Source organism: Phyllobates terribilis, unplaced genomic scaffold (genome assembly GCF_046119375.1).
Source record: "Phyllobates terribilis strain yellow unplaced genomic scaffold, ASM4611937v1 Scaffold_3__8_contigs__length_932513732, whole genome shotgun sequence".
Taxonomy (NCBI): domain Eukaryota; kingdom Metazoa; phylum Chordata; class Amphibia; order Anura; family Dendrobatidae; genus Phyllobates; species Phyllobates terribilis.
Genome location: NW_027362763.1, coordinates 680,735,757 through 680,752,143, shown reverse-complemented (window position 1 = coordinate 680,752,143; position 16,387 = coordinate 680,735,757). Strand labels below are relative to the sequence as shown.

At 45.6% G+C, this 16,387-nt stretch overlaps 1 protein-coding gene across 3 annotated transcripts in view; it reads left to right on the top strand.

The window, feature by feature from the left end:
• The window catches only part of GALNT14 (polypeptide N-acetylgalactosaminyltransferase 14), an 805,599-nt gene that overhangs the window by 442,994 nt on the left and 346,218 nt on the right, over positions 1-16,387 (top strand). For all 3 annotated transcript variants that reach the window (XM_073671814.1, XM_073671812.1, XM_073671813.1), the window contains exon 4: positions 8,062-8,129. In XM_073671814.1, the coding sequence (XP_073527915.1) occupies positions 8,062-8,129 (68 nt within the window). The remainder of the gene's footprint in view (positions 1-8,061; positions 8,130-16,387) is intronic.

Sequence of the window (16,387 nt, the reverse complement as noted above, 5' to 3'; positions counted from 1 at the left end):
AGCCTATCAGAAGTGGCCAGTCTTCTAGCACAGCCCTTACAACCTGTTTGCTTAACAGCTTGCAGGCGCTGCTCTGAAGTTGAGGTAATCGGAGGGCCACGTGGCCGGATCAATGCGCTTGCGCTCATCCAATGCCGCGAGGACACAGCTGACTGCCAGCAGCATCGGAGAGCGCACAGTTCAGACCAATGATGCAACCCTGCCACTGGTCGGAAATATCAATATTCTTAAACTGCAACCTCTGGAAAATACTTTTGGAATATTTTTTATTGAAATTGGCCCTAAATATCAAAATTATTTTACCGCATTAGACACAGGGAGAAAAAGCTGCAGCAAAGAATAAGTAATTTTGACATAAAGTAAGGAAAAATTTGCAACAAATATGCAGAAATCTGCTAGAGTTGAATACGGGTATGTTGAGGATTTTGCTGTGCATTTGAGGGCAGATTACATCCTATGTCCTGCAAAGGGAAAAATTCAGAAAACTCCATCCTGAAAAATCTGCAGCATATCCACCAGGTGTGAACATAGCCTTAAACAGTGCCAACAGAATGCAATCTTTTACTCAGTGCCACCAATGTCAACCCTAAACAGTTTCACTTATTGTTTCTCCATGAACATTGTGACTACTTTAAATAATGCTAGCAGAGTGCCACCATATATAGTGCCAGAAGAGTGCGCACCATATACACTGCCAGTAGAGTGCCCACGATATACACTGCCAGCACAGTGCCCACCATCTGCAGTGCAAGCGGAGTGCCCACCATCTGCAGTGCAAGCAGAGTGCCCACCATCTGCAGTGCAAGCAGAGTGCCCACCATCTGCAGTGCAAGCAGAGTGCCCACCATCTGCAGTGCAAGCAGAGTGCCCACCATCTGCAGTGTCAGCAGAGTGCCCACCATCTGCAGTCAGCAGAGTGCCCACCATCTGCAGTGCCAGCAGAGTGCCCACCATCTAGAGACAGTGCCAGCAGAGTGCCCACCATCTACAGTGCCAGCAGGGTGCCCATCATCTATGCTGTGTCCTGCTGGGTATGGGGAGAACCCAGCGTATAATGACAGGAAAAGGGAAGGGTGCCCTACAAGTAGGGAAAGGGGGAGTGGAGACCCCTAAACAGCTCAAAAGACAAACCCTGACTCCCCTATGGACCCTATATAGGTTCTGCACCTATCACTGAGCAGGAAATCTGGCCGTAGCTGACCCTAAAGCTAGGCCCTAGGTAGGGAGGGGCAGGGTTGAGCACTAATCAGTCCCACTGCAAACTAAAGTACACACAAGGGAAACAAACAAGGGAATGCACTTAGCTTTAAAATGACACCTGAGAGCACACAGCAACAATCCACGAGGAAGTCCAAGAAAATTTTAGCTGACCACTAGAATTCAAGGCCTAAATAGATAATCACTCTATCACCAGCAACTCTCTGGAGAAACTAGGTGTATTTAGGATACTGCAAGGGCGTGCTAATTAGCAGCAGAAGGTGAGGATCACCGCTGGGTCTCAAAGGTATAATCCCCAAGCAAGGTGAGGATCACTGCTGGGTCCTAAAGTGAGAGGGATCATGAAAGGATCAGGAAGATGTTTGCAAGGCCAAACGCAGCGACCTTCTACAGCCGGACTCCGTATGACTGTGTCAAACCTGACACAACCGTGACAGTACCCCGCCTTCTACGAGTGGTCTCTGGACACTCAGTACCAGGTTTATCTGGATGAGAGGCATGGAATGAACGAACTAACATAGGGGCATTCACCTCTGATGCTGAAACCCACATCCTTTCCTCTGGACCATAACCCCTCCAGTGCACCAAGTACTGAAGGGAACCATGCTGAAGATGAGAATCCACAATCTTTGAAATTTGGTACTCGAAATTGCCATCAACCATGATTGGGAGCGGCGGCAGGGGGGAGGACTCAAGAGGTACCACATATTTCTTGAGCAGAGACCTGTGAAACATATTGTGGATCCTAAGAGCCTGAGGTAACTTCAGACAAAACGCTGCTGGGTTAATGAGGGCGGTTATTTGATAGGGACCAATAAATCTAGGTCCCAGCTTCCAGGAAAGAACCTTCAACTTGATATTCGTGGTAGACAACCACACATAATCATTCACACTCAGGTCCGGACCTCGCAAGCGTTTCCTGTCAGCCATACGTTTGCATCTATCTACCATGATCTTCAAATTACTCTGAACCCTCCGCCACACAGAATAGAGCGACGAAGCAAAACGTTCCTCCCCGAAGCCCCCCACTAAAAGTACCAAACTGTGGATGAAAACCGTATGCACCAAAGAAAGGTGACCTGCTAGTAGACTCTTGGCGATGATTATTAATAGCAAACTCGGCCAACGGTAAATAAGATGCCCAATCCCCCTGGTTCTCGGAGACAAAAACACCTGAGGTAGGTCTCCAAATTATGATTTATGCTCTCGGTCTGTCCATTTGACTGAGGATGGAAGGCAGAAGAAAAAGACAACTGCACCCCCAGTCAAGTGCAGAAAGGTTTCCAGAATTTAGAAAGAAACTGGGTCCCCCGAACTGGCACCACATCGGAAGGAATCCCGTGAAGCTTCACAATCTCATTAATTAATACATGAGCAAGAGTCTTTGCATTCGTAAGTGCCGGTAATGCGATGAAATGTACCATCTTACTGAATCTACAACCACCAAAACCACAGTCTTGCCTGCAGATACAGGTAGGTCAGTAATAAAATCCATGGACAAGTGTGTCCATGGCCTGCTATGAATAGGTAGTGGAAGAAGAGTACCAGACGGACGGGTATGCGATACTTTAAAACGCGCGCAAATACTGCAAGCAGACACATGTTCAACCAAATCCTGATGCAACCCCGGCCACCAAAAACAACGAGAAAGGAGGTCCTCAGCTGCCTTATCACCTGGATGACCTGGATGAGGATCACCGCTGGGTCCTAAAGCGAGAGGGATCATGAAAGGATCAGAAAAATGTTTGCAAGGCCAAACGCAGCGACCTTCTACAGCCGGACCCCGTTTGACTGTCTTTCAATCCTGACACACCTGTGACACAGTGCCAGCAGAGTGCCCACGATCTACAGTGTAAGCAGAGTGCCCACGATCTACAGTGTAAGCAGAGTGCCCACCGTGTACAGTGCCAGCAGAGTGCCCACCGTGTACAGTGCCCGCAGGGTGGCCACCGTGTACAGTGCCAGCAGAGTGGCCACCGTGTACAGTGCCAGCAGAGTGGACACCATATACTGTGCCAGTAGAGTGGCCACCATATACAGTGCCAGCAGAGTGGTCACCGAATACAGTGCCAGCAGAGTGGTCACCATATACAGTGCCAGCAGAGTGGCCACCATGTACAGTGCCAGCACAGTGGCCACCATGTACAGTGCCAGCAGAGTGCTTACCATAAACAGTGCCAGCAGAGTGCCCACCACCATATACAGTGCCTGCAGAGTGCCCACCATATACAGTGCCAGCTGAGTGCTTACCATAAACAGTGCCAATGCTTTTCTATGAACAATGCCCACTGTGCGCACCGCAGAGTGCAGCAGAGTGCCCACCATATACAGTGCCAGCAGAGTGCTTGTCTATGAACAGTGCCAGCAGAGTGCTCACCACAGTGCAAGTTGCATAAATGGTGCTCGCAGAGTATAAATAGGTTCCAAGCGGCACTGTGTAATGCCATATGATACCTGGACATGGCTCAGTGCCCCATTTGTATCTTGGAAGTTTAAAAGCAGCTTTGGATGTGACTGGAGAATAATCTATTGGCCAAGTTCTTCAGGGACTTATAACACCATTTTCTTGTATTCCTTATGTTCTCTTGAAAGCTTGTATACTCCTTGTACCACTCCTGTATACTCCTTGTACCACTCCTGTATACTCCTTGTACCACTCCTGTATACTCCTTGTACCACTCCTATATACTCCTTGTACCACTCCTCTATATACTCCTTGTACTACTCCTGCGTACTCCTTGTACCACTCCTGTATACTCCTTGTACCACTCCTGTATACTCCTTGTACTACTCCTGCATACTCCTTGTACCACTCCTGTATACTCCTTGTACTACTCCTGCATACTCCTTGTACCACTCCTGTATACTCCTTGTACTACTCCTGCATACTCCTTGTACCACTCCTGTATACTCCTTGTACTACTCCTGTATACTCCTTGTACTACTCCTGCATACTCCTTGTACCACTCCTGTATACTCCTTGTACCACTCCTGTATACTCCTTGTACCACTTCTGTATACTCCTTGTACCACTTCTGTATACTCCTTGTACGACTCCTGTATACTCCTTGTACTACTCCTGTATTCTCCTTGTACTACTCCTGTATACTCCTTGTACATCCCTGTATACTCCTTGTACCACCCCTGTATACTCCTTGTACTACTCCTGCATACTCTTTGTACCACTCCTGTATACTCCTTGTACTACTCCTGTATACTCCTTGTACTACTCCTGTATACTCCTTGTACCACCCCTGTATACTCCTTGTACTACTCCTGCATACTCCTTGTACCACTCCTGTATACTCCTTGTACTACTCCTGCATACTCCTTGTACCACTCCTGTATACTCCTTGTACTACTCCTGTATACTCCTTGTACTACTCCTGTATGCTCCTTGTACATCCCTGTATACTCCTTGTACCACCCCTGTATACTCGTTGTACCACCCCTGTATACTCGTTGTACCACCCCTGTATACTCCTTGTACCACTCCTGTATACTCCTTGTACTTCTCCTGTATACTATACTTCTTGTACCACTCCTGTATACTACTTGTATCACCCCTGTATACTCCTTGTATCACCCCTGTATACTCCTTGCACCACTCCTGTATACTCCTTGTACTTCTCCTGTATACTATACTCCTTGTACCACTCCTGTATACTCCTTGTATCACCCCTGTATACTCCTTGTACCACTCCTGTATACTCCTTGTACCACTCCTGTATACTCCTTGTACCACTCCTGTATACACCTTGTACCACTCCTGTATTCTCCTTGTACATCCCTGTATACTCCTTGTACATCCCTGTATACTCCTTGTACCACCCCTGTATACTCCTTGTACCACTCCTGTATACTATACTCGTACTTCTCCTGTATACTCCTTGCACTACACCCTTATACTCCTGAGGACTGAGGGTGAGAGGCACCTCTCAATAATCCGCCACCACCATATTGTCATATGCAGCCAGTGACGTCACCGAGCAGATGGCCGCTCTCCGCTCCGTCACTTGCCCGGATCTTGCAGGACTGGGAATCGTGAACCATATGATGCTCTCTAAAAATAAACTAATTACTGAGACCCGGGGAGGACGGAGCAAAGTCTTTGGCTAAAATAAAAGCCAATAATTACCGAGCCCCCCCACCCCCCGTCAGCTTTGTATGTCAGTGTCCACACTCTGGAAGTTCATGAATCGGGAGGCTCAGGATGAACTAAGCTATGATATACCGGCATAATACATCAGGACGCTGCAACTAATGAAAACATGGATTCCATTACTGCAACACAGGAAAAAAATGTGCGTAACTTAGGGAACAGTGTTTGCTTAAAAAAAAAGTATAAACCATCCAGCCATGACAATTTCCCTCATGGATGGTGTCGAGTCCTCCTGACTCAATTCTCTCTTTGCCCAAAGGCCTCAAATGTAATGGGGAAGAGGTGGGATCACCTGTCTGGGAAAGCTGGAAGAATAAGGGTGCACAACCTGGAGAAAATCTCTGGAGGCATCATGTGTAGGAGCTGCACTGCAGGGACATCCTACTGCCTGCAGTGGGGGCATCATACTGTGTGGAGGCCATAAAAGGGGAATTAAACTGTGTGGGAACAGGAAGGGACTTCACTACGGGAACTTTTGCTGTTTGGGCGCATAAAAGAGCCTGGGTTGGGTTAGGGGGGTGGCACGGCGCTCTCACCACAGTGTGCGGCACTCTTTCTGGTCCTTCAGAGTTGGGAGCCATTGTGGGTTAGGTCTTTCCAACTCTTCCCCCATCTAATGCTGTCAGGGAAGATAAGGAGTGGCCAGTTTACTTGTAATTACCCAATCACTTTGTTTTTCCACCCCATCCTAGAGACTCTGATCGCAGTGCACATCCTTAGCATGGAATATTTGGCATTAAATGAGCTCTGATGTCGTTGGCTTTGGGCGACCGCTCCCATCAGCTTAGAATCATAGAATGTTAGAGTTGCAAGGGACCTCCAGGGTCATCGTGTCCAATCCCCTGCTCAATACAGGATTCACTAAACCTTCTCAGACAGATGTCTGTCCAGACTCGGTTTGAAGACTTCCATTGAAGGAGAACTCATCACCTCTCGTGGCCGCCTGTTCCACTCATTGATCACCCTCACTGTCAAAAAGTTTTTTTTCTAATATCTAATCTGTATCTTCTCCCTTTCATCCCATTGCTTCTCGTGTTTCCATGTGCAAATGAGAATAAGGATGATCCCTCTACGCTGACATCACTTCAGATATTTGTAGACCGCTATTAAGTCTCCTCTTAGCCTTCTTTATTGCAAGCTAAACATTCCCAAATCCTCTAACTGTTCTTCAAAGGACATAGTTTGCAGACTGGTTACCATCCTGGTAGCTCTTCTCTGAACTTGCTCCAGTTTTTCAATGTCTTTTTTAAAATGTGGTGCCCAGAACTGGACACAGTATTCCAGATGAGGTCTGACCAAGGAGGAGTAGAGGGGGATAATTACTTCACGTGATCTAGACTCTATGCTTCTCTTAATACCTCCCAGAACTGTGTTTGACTTTTTTGCTGCTGCATCACACTGTTGACTCATGTGCAGTCTGTGATCTATTAGTATACCCAAGTCTTTTTCACACGTGCTGTTGCTTAGTTCTGTTCATCCCATTCTGTAGACGTGATTTTTGTTTTTCTTGCCCAGATGAGGAATCTTGCATTTCTCCCTGGTAAATACCATTCTATTAGTCACTGCCCATTGTTTAAGCTTACCTAGATCCTTCTGAATACTTTCTCTGTCTTCTCTAGTGTTAGCTATCCCTCTTAGCTTTGCATCGTCTGAAAATTTGATTCGTTTACCTTCAGTTCCCTTATCTAGATAATTTATAAAATTGTTGAACAACACTGGGGCCAGGACAGAGCCTTGTGGTACCCCACTTTAAACACTCTTTCAATTGGATATACAACTATTTGTTACCACTCTTTGAGTACTATCACTGAGCTAGTTATGAATCCACCTAACCATAGCCTTGTCAATCCCATACCTGATCATTTTTTCAATAAGGATGAAATAGAAATACTATATCTACCGCATTTCCCTGATCCACCCAGTCAGTGATTCCATCAGAAGGAAATTAGATTAGTCTTGCATGACTGGTTTGCTACAAACCCATGCTGGCTCTGGCTAATTACTGTATTCTTATCCAAGTACTTACATACATGCTGTTTAATAATTTGTTCAAAGACCTCTTTCGGACTGTTAATACTTCCATTTTTCCTGTGCTTTCTGTTATTTCCTCCCATGATGCGACGTCTTTCTTTTGGCTGCTCTGCACATTTTTATCTTCCCCTGACTCAATAGGACATTTAGTTTACAGGAATTCGGATTCAAAGCACAAAGGTTTTTTTATCGGACATAATTGTGTGTTATTATTTGGAATTAAAGATGTTTTGCTGTTTGTCTTATCGACTGGGGGAAGCGGATAAGGGGAATATTCTACTGATGCCTTCAGTATACAGCACAATTAATATTTCAACGTCCTGCTCCAAGTGGCATCATGTGCAGATGTAGCAGAGTTAATTCTTTATGGGTGTATAAGGTATCAGCCTCATCTGCAGTCCTATGTAAAAGGACTATAAAGTATTCAGTCTCGGAGCAGGGCGGTGCTTGCATGAACGTTTCTGCCCCCCTCTTTTGTTGATTGGTGGGGTCTCCGCATCCTTAAAAAACAGTGGCGAACCAAGTGCTACACTAAAGGTTCTCCACATGCAAATGTCATTTATTCATAGCCGCTTGTTGCATATCTCTGTGTCTGTGAATGTGAGAGCATAGAAGTGCGAACGCTCATGTTATCTCTTTGTCTTTTGCAGTGTACTGAATCGGACACCTATGCATCTCATCCATGAAATTATATTAGTGGATGACTACAGCGATAATTGTAAGTTTAAAGGGGCGGTCGGGATTATAAAATATGTTTTCTAACACACTACTCTGTGGAGATCGTATGCAGAGCGTCTCTCTTTGTCTATTGATTTTAATAGGAACTGTGTAATACCTATTTTGCCCTGTGGTGGCGCTGCAGGGAACTTGAACACTAGCTGCCGACTCCTCCACAGATCACAGCTATTGATCACAGCAGAAGATCCCTCTGATAAGTTTATTGTGGGAACCTTTTACTTCTGACTTCACATGTCCGCAAATCATAGTTTGAATACGGACTATGGTTTCTGGACCGGCTGCGGGTCTCCTGACCTGAACTCATCTGCCTGGTATATGTCTACGAGGTTGTTGGGTTTGGGCTATGAGACCCGCGATCAGTCGTGAAAATACAGTCTGTACTCTGATTTGTGGACATGTGAAGTCAGCCTAAGGAGAAAGGATTGCCCAAAGCAAATAACCCCTTTAGCTATTCATGAATGATAAAAGAAACCTGTCAGAATATCCCTAAACCACCATTTGCTTTTATTTTAGCCTCCAACTTGACGGCTGCTGTGCTCCATTATTGTCAGTATTGACAATGTCCTCCACTTACAGATGCATGATGCATGATGCAGGTGACTAGGACTAAGCTCATAACTTACTAAAAAATATCATTGAATCATAGCATCTGAGATTCAGGCCCACAGAGTGGTTTACAAAAATGCACCTGTAAAATCATAATTTTAATAAAGTTTAATAAAATAGTAATACAAATCGTACAAGGTACCGCAATGGGCACGCCATTAAGCCTTGTCCACCTTATTATGATCTTCACAAAGCAGAAAAGTTACAGCACTGTTCATATGTTCATATAAAGGCTATTATGTCTGTGGGGATAAGAGCATGAGAAACGTTTCCAGCAAATTTTATCTATGGACATCCACCAAATTATACAAAGAAAGCAACAGAGATCTCATATATGCTGCTGCCAGTCAGTCGCATGACCCATTGTGGTACCTTTTACTATTTGAATAACTTTTGTATAAAACTTTAATAAAATATATATTCTTTTGGGGACATGTTTGTGGACCTGAATCTGTGATTCACTGGAATTATGCTTCATTTTGGTCGTTAGGGCTCTATCCTGTTTGCGTGCTGCGGCTACTCTTCACTTTGACGAAGTGGTGCGCTGTACTATCATTGTAGCGTGACGCAACCCCCAAGTTGGTGGTTGTATACTTATATAAAAGAAGAAGATTAATGGCCACTTGTTCTCTATGTAAAATACTTTGTAGGAGTCATGTAAGTAGAGCCGTTTAGCAAAGGAGTCATGGAGGCCAGGTCATGTAAACTCTGTCTTGATTTACATCTTGAGCACTGGATACATCATCACATGTCCTGTTCTTTGTAAGGGTACACTGCACAGATGACTCAGGTACAAGTGCATACAGGATCACCGGTACACATGACACAGGTACAGATGCACTCACCCAGGATCACTGTGCAGATAACACGGGTGTGGGGGCACCTAGGATCACTGTGCATGTGCCGAACGCTCTACCCAGGGATGTCAAACTCAAATACACAGAGGGCCAAAATTAAAAGCTTGATTAAAGTCTTGGGCCAACCATTATATTTTAATTAATAAATCTTAGAATAAACTATTGGAATAATATAATATGTTATGTAAGAGCAGTAAAAAGCATATGGCCCAATAGCCTAATTTATATACTTAATCACAAAACCTTGAAAATACAGCTAATAAAGTATGATGCAAACAAAAGTGCCCCCCCCCAAACAAAGTATGATACCCCCACAGTGAATTCCTCCACAGTACTCTCCGTACTCTGCACATGCACGATATGATGACCCTACTGCCCCCCCTCTCCCTCAATTCCCCCGGTAAAGAATGGTGACCCCATCACAGTATGATTCTCCAACTGTAATCCCCACACAGCGCTCCATACAGTATAATGGGCCCCACATAGTCCTCCATACAGTATAAGGGGCCCCACATAGTCCTCCATACAGTATAAGGGGCCCCACATAGTCCTCCATACAGTATAATGGCTTCCACATAGTCCTCCATACAGAATAATGGGCTCCATATAGTGCTCCATACAGAATAATAGGCCCCACATAGTCCTCTATACAGTATAATGGGCCCCACATAGTCCTCCATACAGTATAATGGGTCCCACATGGTCTTCCATACAGTATAATGGCTTCCACATAGTCCTCCATACAGAATAATGGGCCCCATATAGTGCCCCATACAGAATAATGGGCCCCATATAGTGCTTCATACAGAATAATGGGCCCCACATAGTCCTCCATACAGTATAATGGGCCCCACATAGTCCTCCATACAGTATAATGGGTCCCACATGGTCCTCCATACAGTATAATGGGCCCCACGTAGTCCTCCATACAGTATAATGGGCCCCACATAGTCCTCCATACAGTATAAGGGGCCCAACATAATCCTCTTTACAGTATAATGGGCCCCATATAGTCCTCCATACAGTATAAGGGGCCCCACATAGCCCTCCATACAGAATAATGGCCCCACATAGTCCTCCATACAGTATAATGGGCCCCACATAGTCCTCCATACAGTATAAGGGGCCCCACATAGTCTCCTCTTTACAGTATAATGGGCCCCATATAGTCCTCCATACAGTATAAGGGGCCCCACATAGTCCTCCATACAGTATAATGGTTTCCACATAGTCCTCCATACAGTATAGTGGGCTCCACCCCACATAGTCCTCCATATAGAATAATGGCCCCACATAGTCCTCCATACAGTATAATTCGCCCCACATAGTCCTCCATACAGTATAATGGGCCCCACATAGTCCTCCATACAGTATAAGGGGCCCCACATAGTCCTATTTACAGTATAATGGGCCCCATATAGTCCCCCATACAGTATAAGGGGCCCCACATAGTCCTTCATACAGTATAATGGGTCCCACATGGTCCTCCATACAGAATATTGGGCCCACATAGTCCTCCATACAGTATAATGGTTCCCACATAGTACTCCATACAGTATAATGGCCCCATATAGTCGTCCATACAGAATAATGGCCCCACATAGTCCTCCATACAGAATAATGGGCCCCACATAGTGCTCCATACAGAATAATGACCCCGCATAGTGCTCCATACAGTATAATGGGCCCCACATAGCCCTCCATACAGTATAATGGCCCCACATAGTCCTCCATACAGAATAATGGCCCCACATAGTCCTCCATACAGAATAATGACCCCACATAGTCCTCCATACAGAATAATGGCCCCACATAGTCCTCCATACAGTATAATGGCCCTTCATAGTGCTCCATACAGTATAATGGGCCCCACATAGTCCTCCATACAGTATAATGGGCTCCACATAGTCCTCCATACAGTATAATGCGCCCCACATAGTCCTCTATACAGTATAATGGGCCCCACATAGTCCCCAATACAGTATAAGGGGCCCCACATAGTCCTCTATACAGTATAGTGGGCTCCACCCCACATAGTCCTCCATATAGAATAATGGCCCCACATAGTCCTCCATACAGAATAATGGCCCCACATAGTCCTCCATACAGTATAATGGCCACAAAAAGTGGTTCATACAGAATAATGTCCCCACATAGTCATCCATACAGTATAATGGGCCCCACATAGTCCTCCATACAGTATAATGGGTCCCACATGGTCCTCCATACAGAATAATGGGCCCACATAGTCCTCCATACAGTATAATGGCCCCACATAGTCCTCCATACAGTATAATGGGTCCCACATACTCCTCCATACAGTATAATGGGTCCCACATGGTCGTCCATACAGTATAATGGCTTCCACATAGTCCTCCATACAGAATAATGGGCCCCATATAGTGCTCCATACAGAATAATGGGCCCCACATAGTCCTCCATACAGTATAATGGGCCCCACATAGTCGTCCATACAGTATAATGGGTCCCACATGGTCCTTCATACAGAATAATGGGCCCACATGGTCCTCCATACAGTATAATGGCTCCCACATACTCCTCCATACAGTATAATGTACCTATATAGTCCTCCATACAGTATAATGAGTCCCACATGGTCGTCCATACAGTATAGTGACTTCCACATAGTGCTCCATACAGAATAATGGGCCCCATATAGTCCTCCATACAGTATAAGGGGCCCCACATACTCCTCCATACAGTATAATGGGCCCCACATAGTCCTCCATACAGTATAATGGGTCCCACATGGTCCTCCATACAGAATAATGGGCCCACATATTCCTCCATACAGTATAATGGCCCCACATAGTCCTCCATACAGTATAATGGCTCCCATAAAGTCCTCCAAACAGTATAATGACCCCACATAGTCCTCCATACAGAATAATGGCCCCACATAGTCCTCCATACAGAATAATGGGCCCCACATAGTCCTCCATACAGTATAATGGCCCCACATAGTCCTCCATACAGTATAATGGGTCCCACATGGTCCTCCATACAGAATAATGGGCCCACATGGTCCTCCATACAGTATAATGGCCCCACATAGTCCTCCATACAGTATAATGGGCCCCACATAGTCCTCCATACAGTATAATGGGCCCCACATAGTCCTCCATACAGTATAATGGCCTCACATAGTCCTCCATACAGAATAATGGCCCCACATAGTCTTCCATACAGAATAATGGGCCCCACATAGTCCTCCATATAGAATAATGACCCCGCATAGTGCTCCATACAGTATAATGGGCCCCACATAGTCCTCCATACAGTATAATGGGCCCCACATAGTCCTCCATACAGTATAATGGGCCCCACATAGTCCTCCATACAGTATAAGGGGCCCCACTTAGTCCTCTTTACAGTATAATGGGCCCCATATAGTCCTCCATACAGTATAAGGGGCCCCACATAGTCCTCCATACAGTATAATGGGTCGCACATGGTCCTCCATACAGTATAATGGCTTCCACATAGTCCTCCATACAGTATAGTGGGCTCCACCCCACATAGTCCTCCATATAGAATAATATCCCCACATAGTCCTCCATAGAGAATAATGGCCCCACATAGTCCTCCATACAGTATAATTCGCCCCACATAGTCCTCCATACAGTAAAATGTACCTACATAGTCCTCCATACAGTATAATGGGTCCCACATGGTCCTCCATACAGAATAATGGGCCCACATATTCCTCCATACAGTATAATGGCCCCACATAGTCCTCCATACAGTATAATGGCTCCCACATAGTCCTCCAAACAGTATAATGACCCCACATAGTCCTCCATACAGAATAATGGCCCCACATAGTCCTCCATACAGAATAATGGGCCCCACATAGTGCTCCATACAGAATAATGACCCTGCATAGTACTCCATACAGTATAATGGGCCCCACATAGTCCTCCATACAGTATAATGGGCCCCACATAGTCCTCCATACAGTATAATGGCCTCACATAGTCCTCCATACAGAATAATGGCCCCACATAGTCTTCCATACAGAATAATGGGCCCCACATAGTCCTCCATATAGAATAATGACCCCGCATAGTGCTCCATACAGTATAATGGGCCCCACATAGTCCTCCATACAGTATAATGGGCCCCACATAGTCCTCCATACAGTATAATGGGCCCCACATAGTCCTCCATACAGTATAAGGGGCCCCACTTAGTCCTCTTTACAGTATAATGGGCCCCATATAGTCCTCCATACAGTATAAGGGGCCCCACATAGTCCTCCATACAGTATAATGGGTCGCACATAGTCCTCCATACAGTATAGTGGGCTCCACCCCACATAGTCCTCCATATAGAATAATATCCCCACATAGTCCTCCATAGAGAATAATGGCCCCACATAGTCCTCCATACAGTATAATTCGCCCCACATAGTCCTCCATACAGTATAATGGGTGCCGCATGGTCCTCCATACAGAATATTGGTCCTACATAGTCCTCCATACAGTATAATGGGTGCCGCATGGTCCTCCATACAGAATATTGGTCCTACATAGTCCTCCATACAGTATAATGGTTCCCACATAGTACTCCATACAGTATAATGGCCTCACATAGTCCTCCATACAGAATAATGGCCCCACATAGTCCTCCATACAGAATAATGGGCCCCTCATAGTGCTCCATACAGAATAATGACCCCCCATAGTCCTCCATACAGTATAATGGCCCCCACATAGTCCTCCATACAGTATAATGGGCCCACATAGTCCTCCATACAGAATAATGGGCCCCACATAGTGCTCCATACAGTATAATGGCACCACATAGTCCTCCATACAGTATAATGGGCCCACATAGTCCTCCATACAGAATAGTGGGCCCCACATAGTGCTCCATACAGTATAATGGCACCACATAGTCCTCCATACAGAATAATGGGCCCCACATAGTGCTGCATACAGAATAATGGGCCCCACATAGTGCTCCATACAGTATAATGGGCCCCACATAGTCCTCCATACAGTATAATGGGCCCACATAGTCCTCCATACAGAATAATGGGCCCCACATAGTGCTCCATACAGTATAATGGCCCCACATAGTCCTCCATACAGTATAATGGCACCACATAGTCCTCCATACAGTATAATGGCACCACATAGTCCTCCATACAGAATAATGCGCCCCACATAGTGCTCCATACAGTATAATGGCCCCACATAGTCCTCCATACAGTATAATGGCACCACATAGTCCTCCATACAGAATAATGGGCCCCACATAGTGCTCCATACAGAATAATGGGCCCCACGTAGTCCTCCATACAGTATAATGGCACCACATAGTCCTCCATACAGAATAATGGGCCCCACATAGTGCTCCATACAGAATAATGGGCCCCACATAGTCCTCCATACAGTATAATGGCACCACATAGTCCTCCATACAGAATAATGGGCCCCACATAGTGCTCCATACAGTATAATGGGCCCCACATAGTCCTCCATACAGTATAATGGTTTCCACATAGTCCTCCATACAGAATAATGGGCCCCACATAGTGCTCCATACAGTATAATGGCCCCACATAGTCCTCCATACAGTATAATGGCACCACATAGTCCTCCATACAGAATAATGGGCCCCACATAGTGCTCCATACAGTATAATGGCCCCACATAGTCCTCCATACAGTATAATGGCACCACATAGTCCTCCATACAGTATAATGGGCCCCACATAGTCCTCCATACAGTATAATGGGCCCCACATAGTCCTCCATACAGTATAATGGCACCACATAGTCCTCCATACAGTATAATGGGCCCCACATAGTCCTCCATACAGAATAATGGGCCCACATAGTCCTCCATACAGAATAATGGGCCCCACATAGTCCTCCATACAGTATAATGGCACCACATAGTCCTCCATACAGAATAATGGGCCCCACATAGTGCTCCATACAGAATAATGGGCCCCACATAGTCCTCCATACAGTATAATGGCACCACATAGTCCTCCATACAGTATAATGGGCCCCACATAGTCCTCCATACAGAATAATGGGCCCCACATAGTCCTCCATACAGTATAATGGGCCCCACATAGTCCCCCATACAGTATAATGGCACCACATAGTCCTCCATACAGTATAATGGCCCCACAAAGTCCTCCATACAGTGTAATGGCCCCACATAGTCCTCCATACAGTATAATGGCACCACATAGTCCTCCATACAGTATAATGGCCCCACAAAGTCCTCCATACAGTATAATGGCACCACATAGTCCTCCATACAGTATAATGGCCCCGCATATTGCTCCTTACAATTGCTTTCAACTGTATTGGCATCTAGGATGCTGATATAGTTAAAAGTGCAATGCTGGGCCAAATATACTCGGATGACCCGCATGGCGTCGTGGACCAAATATATTCACCCTGAGGGCCAAATTTGGCCCTCAGGCCAGAGTTTGACATATGTGCTCTAGCTTGTCAGAATAAGACATGAGATTATCTGTCCCGTGCTCAAGGCCTTCAGTCAAGCCTGATTGAGCCACCGTGACTCTTCTGAGCAGCTCCTCCTCCCTGACTTCTACAAGATAATTTGCATACAGCTCTTATGAGGTTTTAACTGATGATTGAAGCCAAAGGTGATGGCTTACGGACTAACAGGCTCCCTTTAAATATGAGAGCAGGGCGAGGTTTCCCACTAAGTTCACCAGACCAGTCCTCCTTCCCCAGTCTTGATTAGAGGTGGAAGCTGAGATT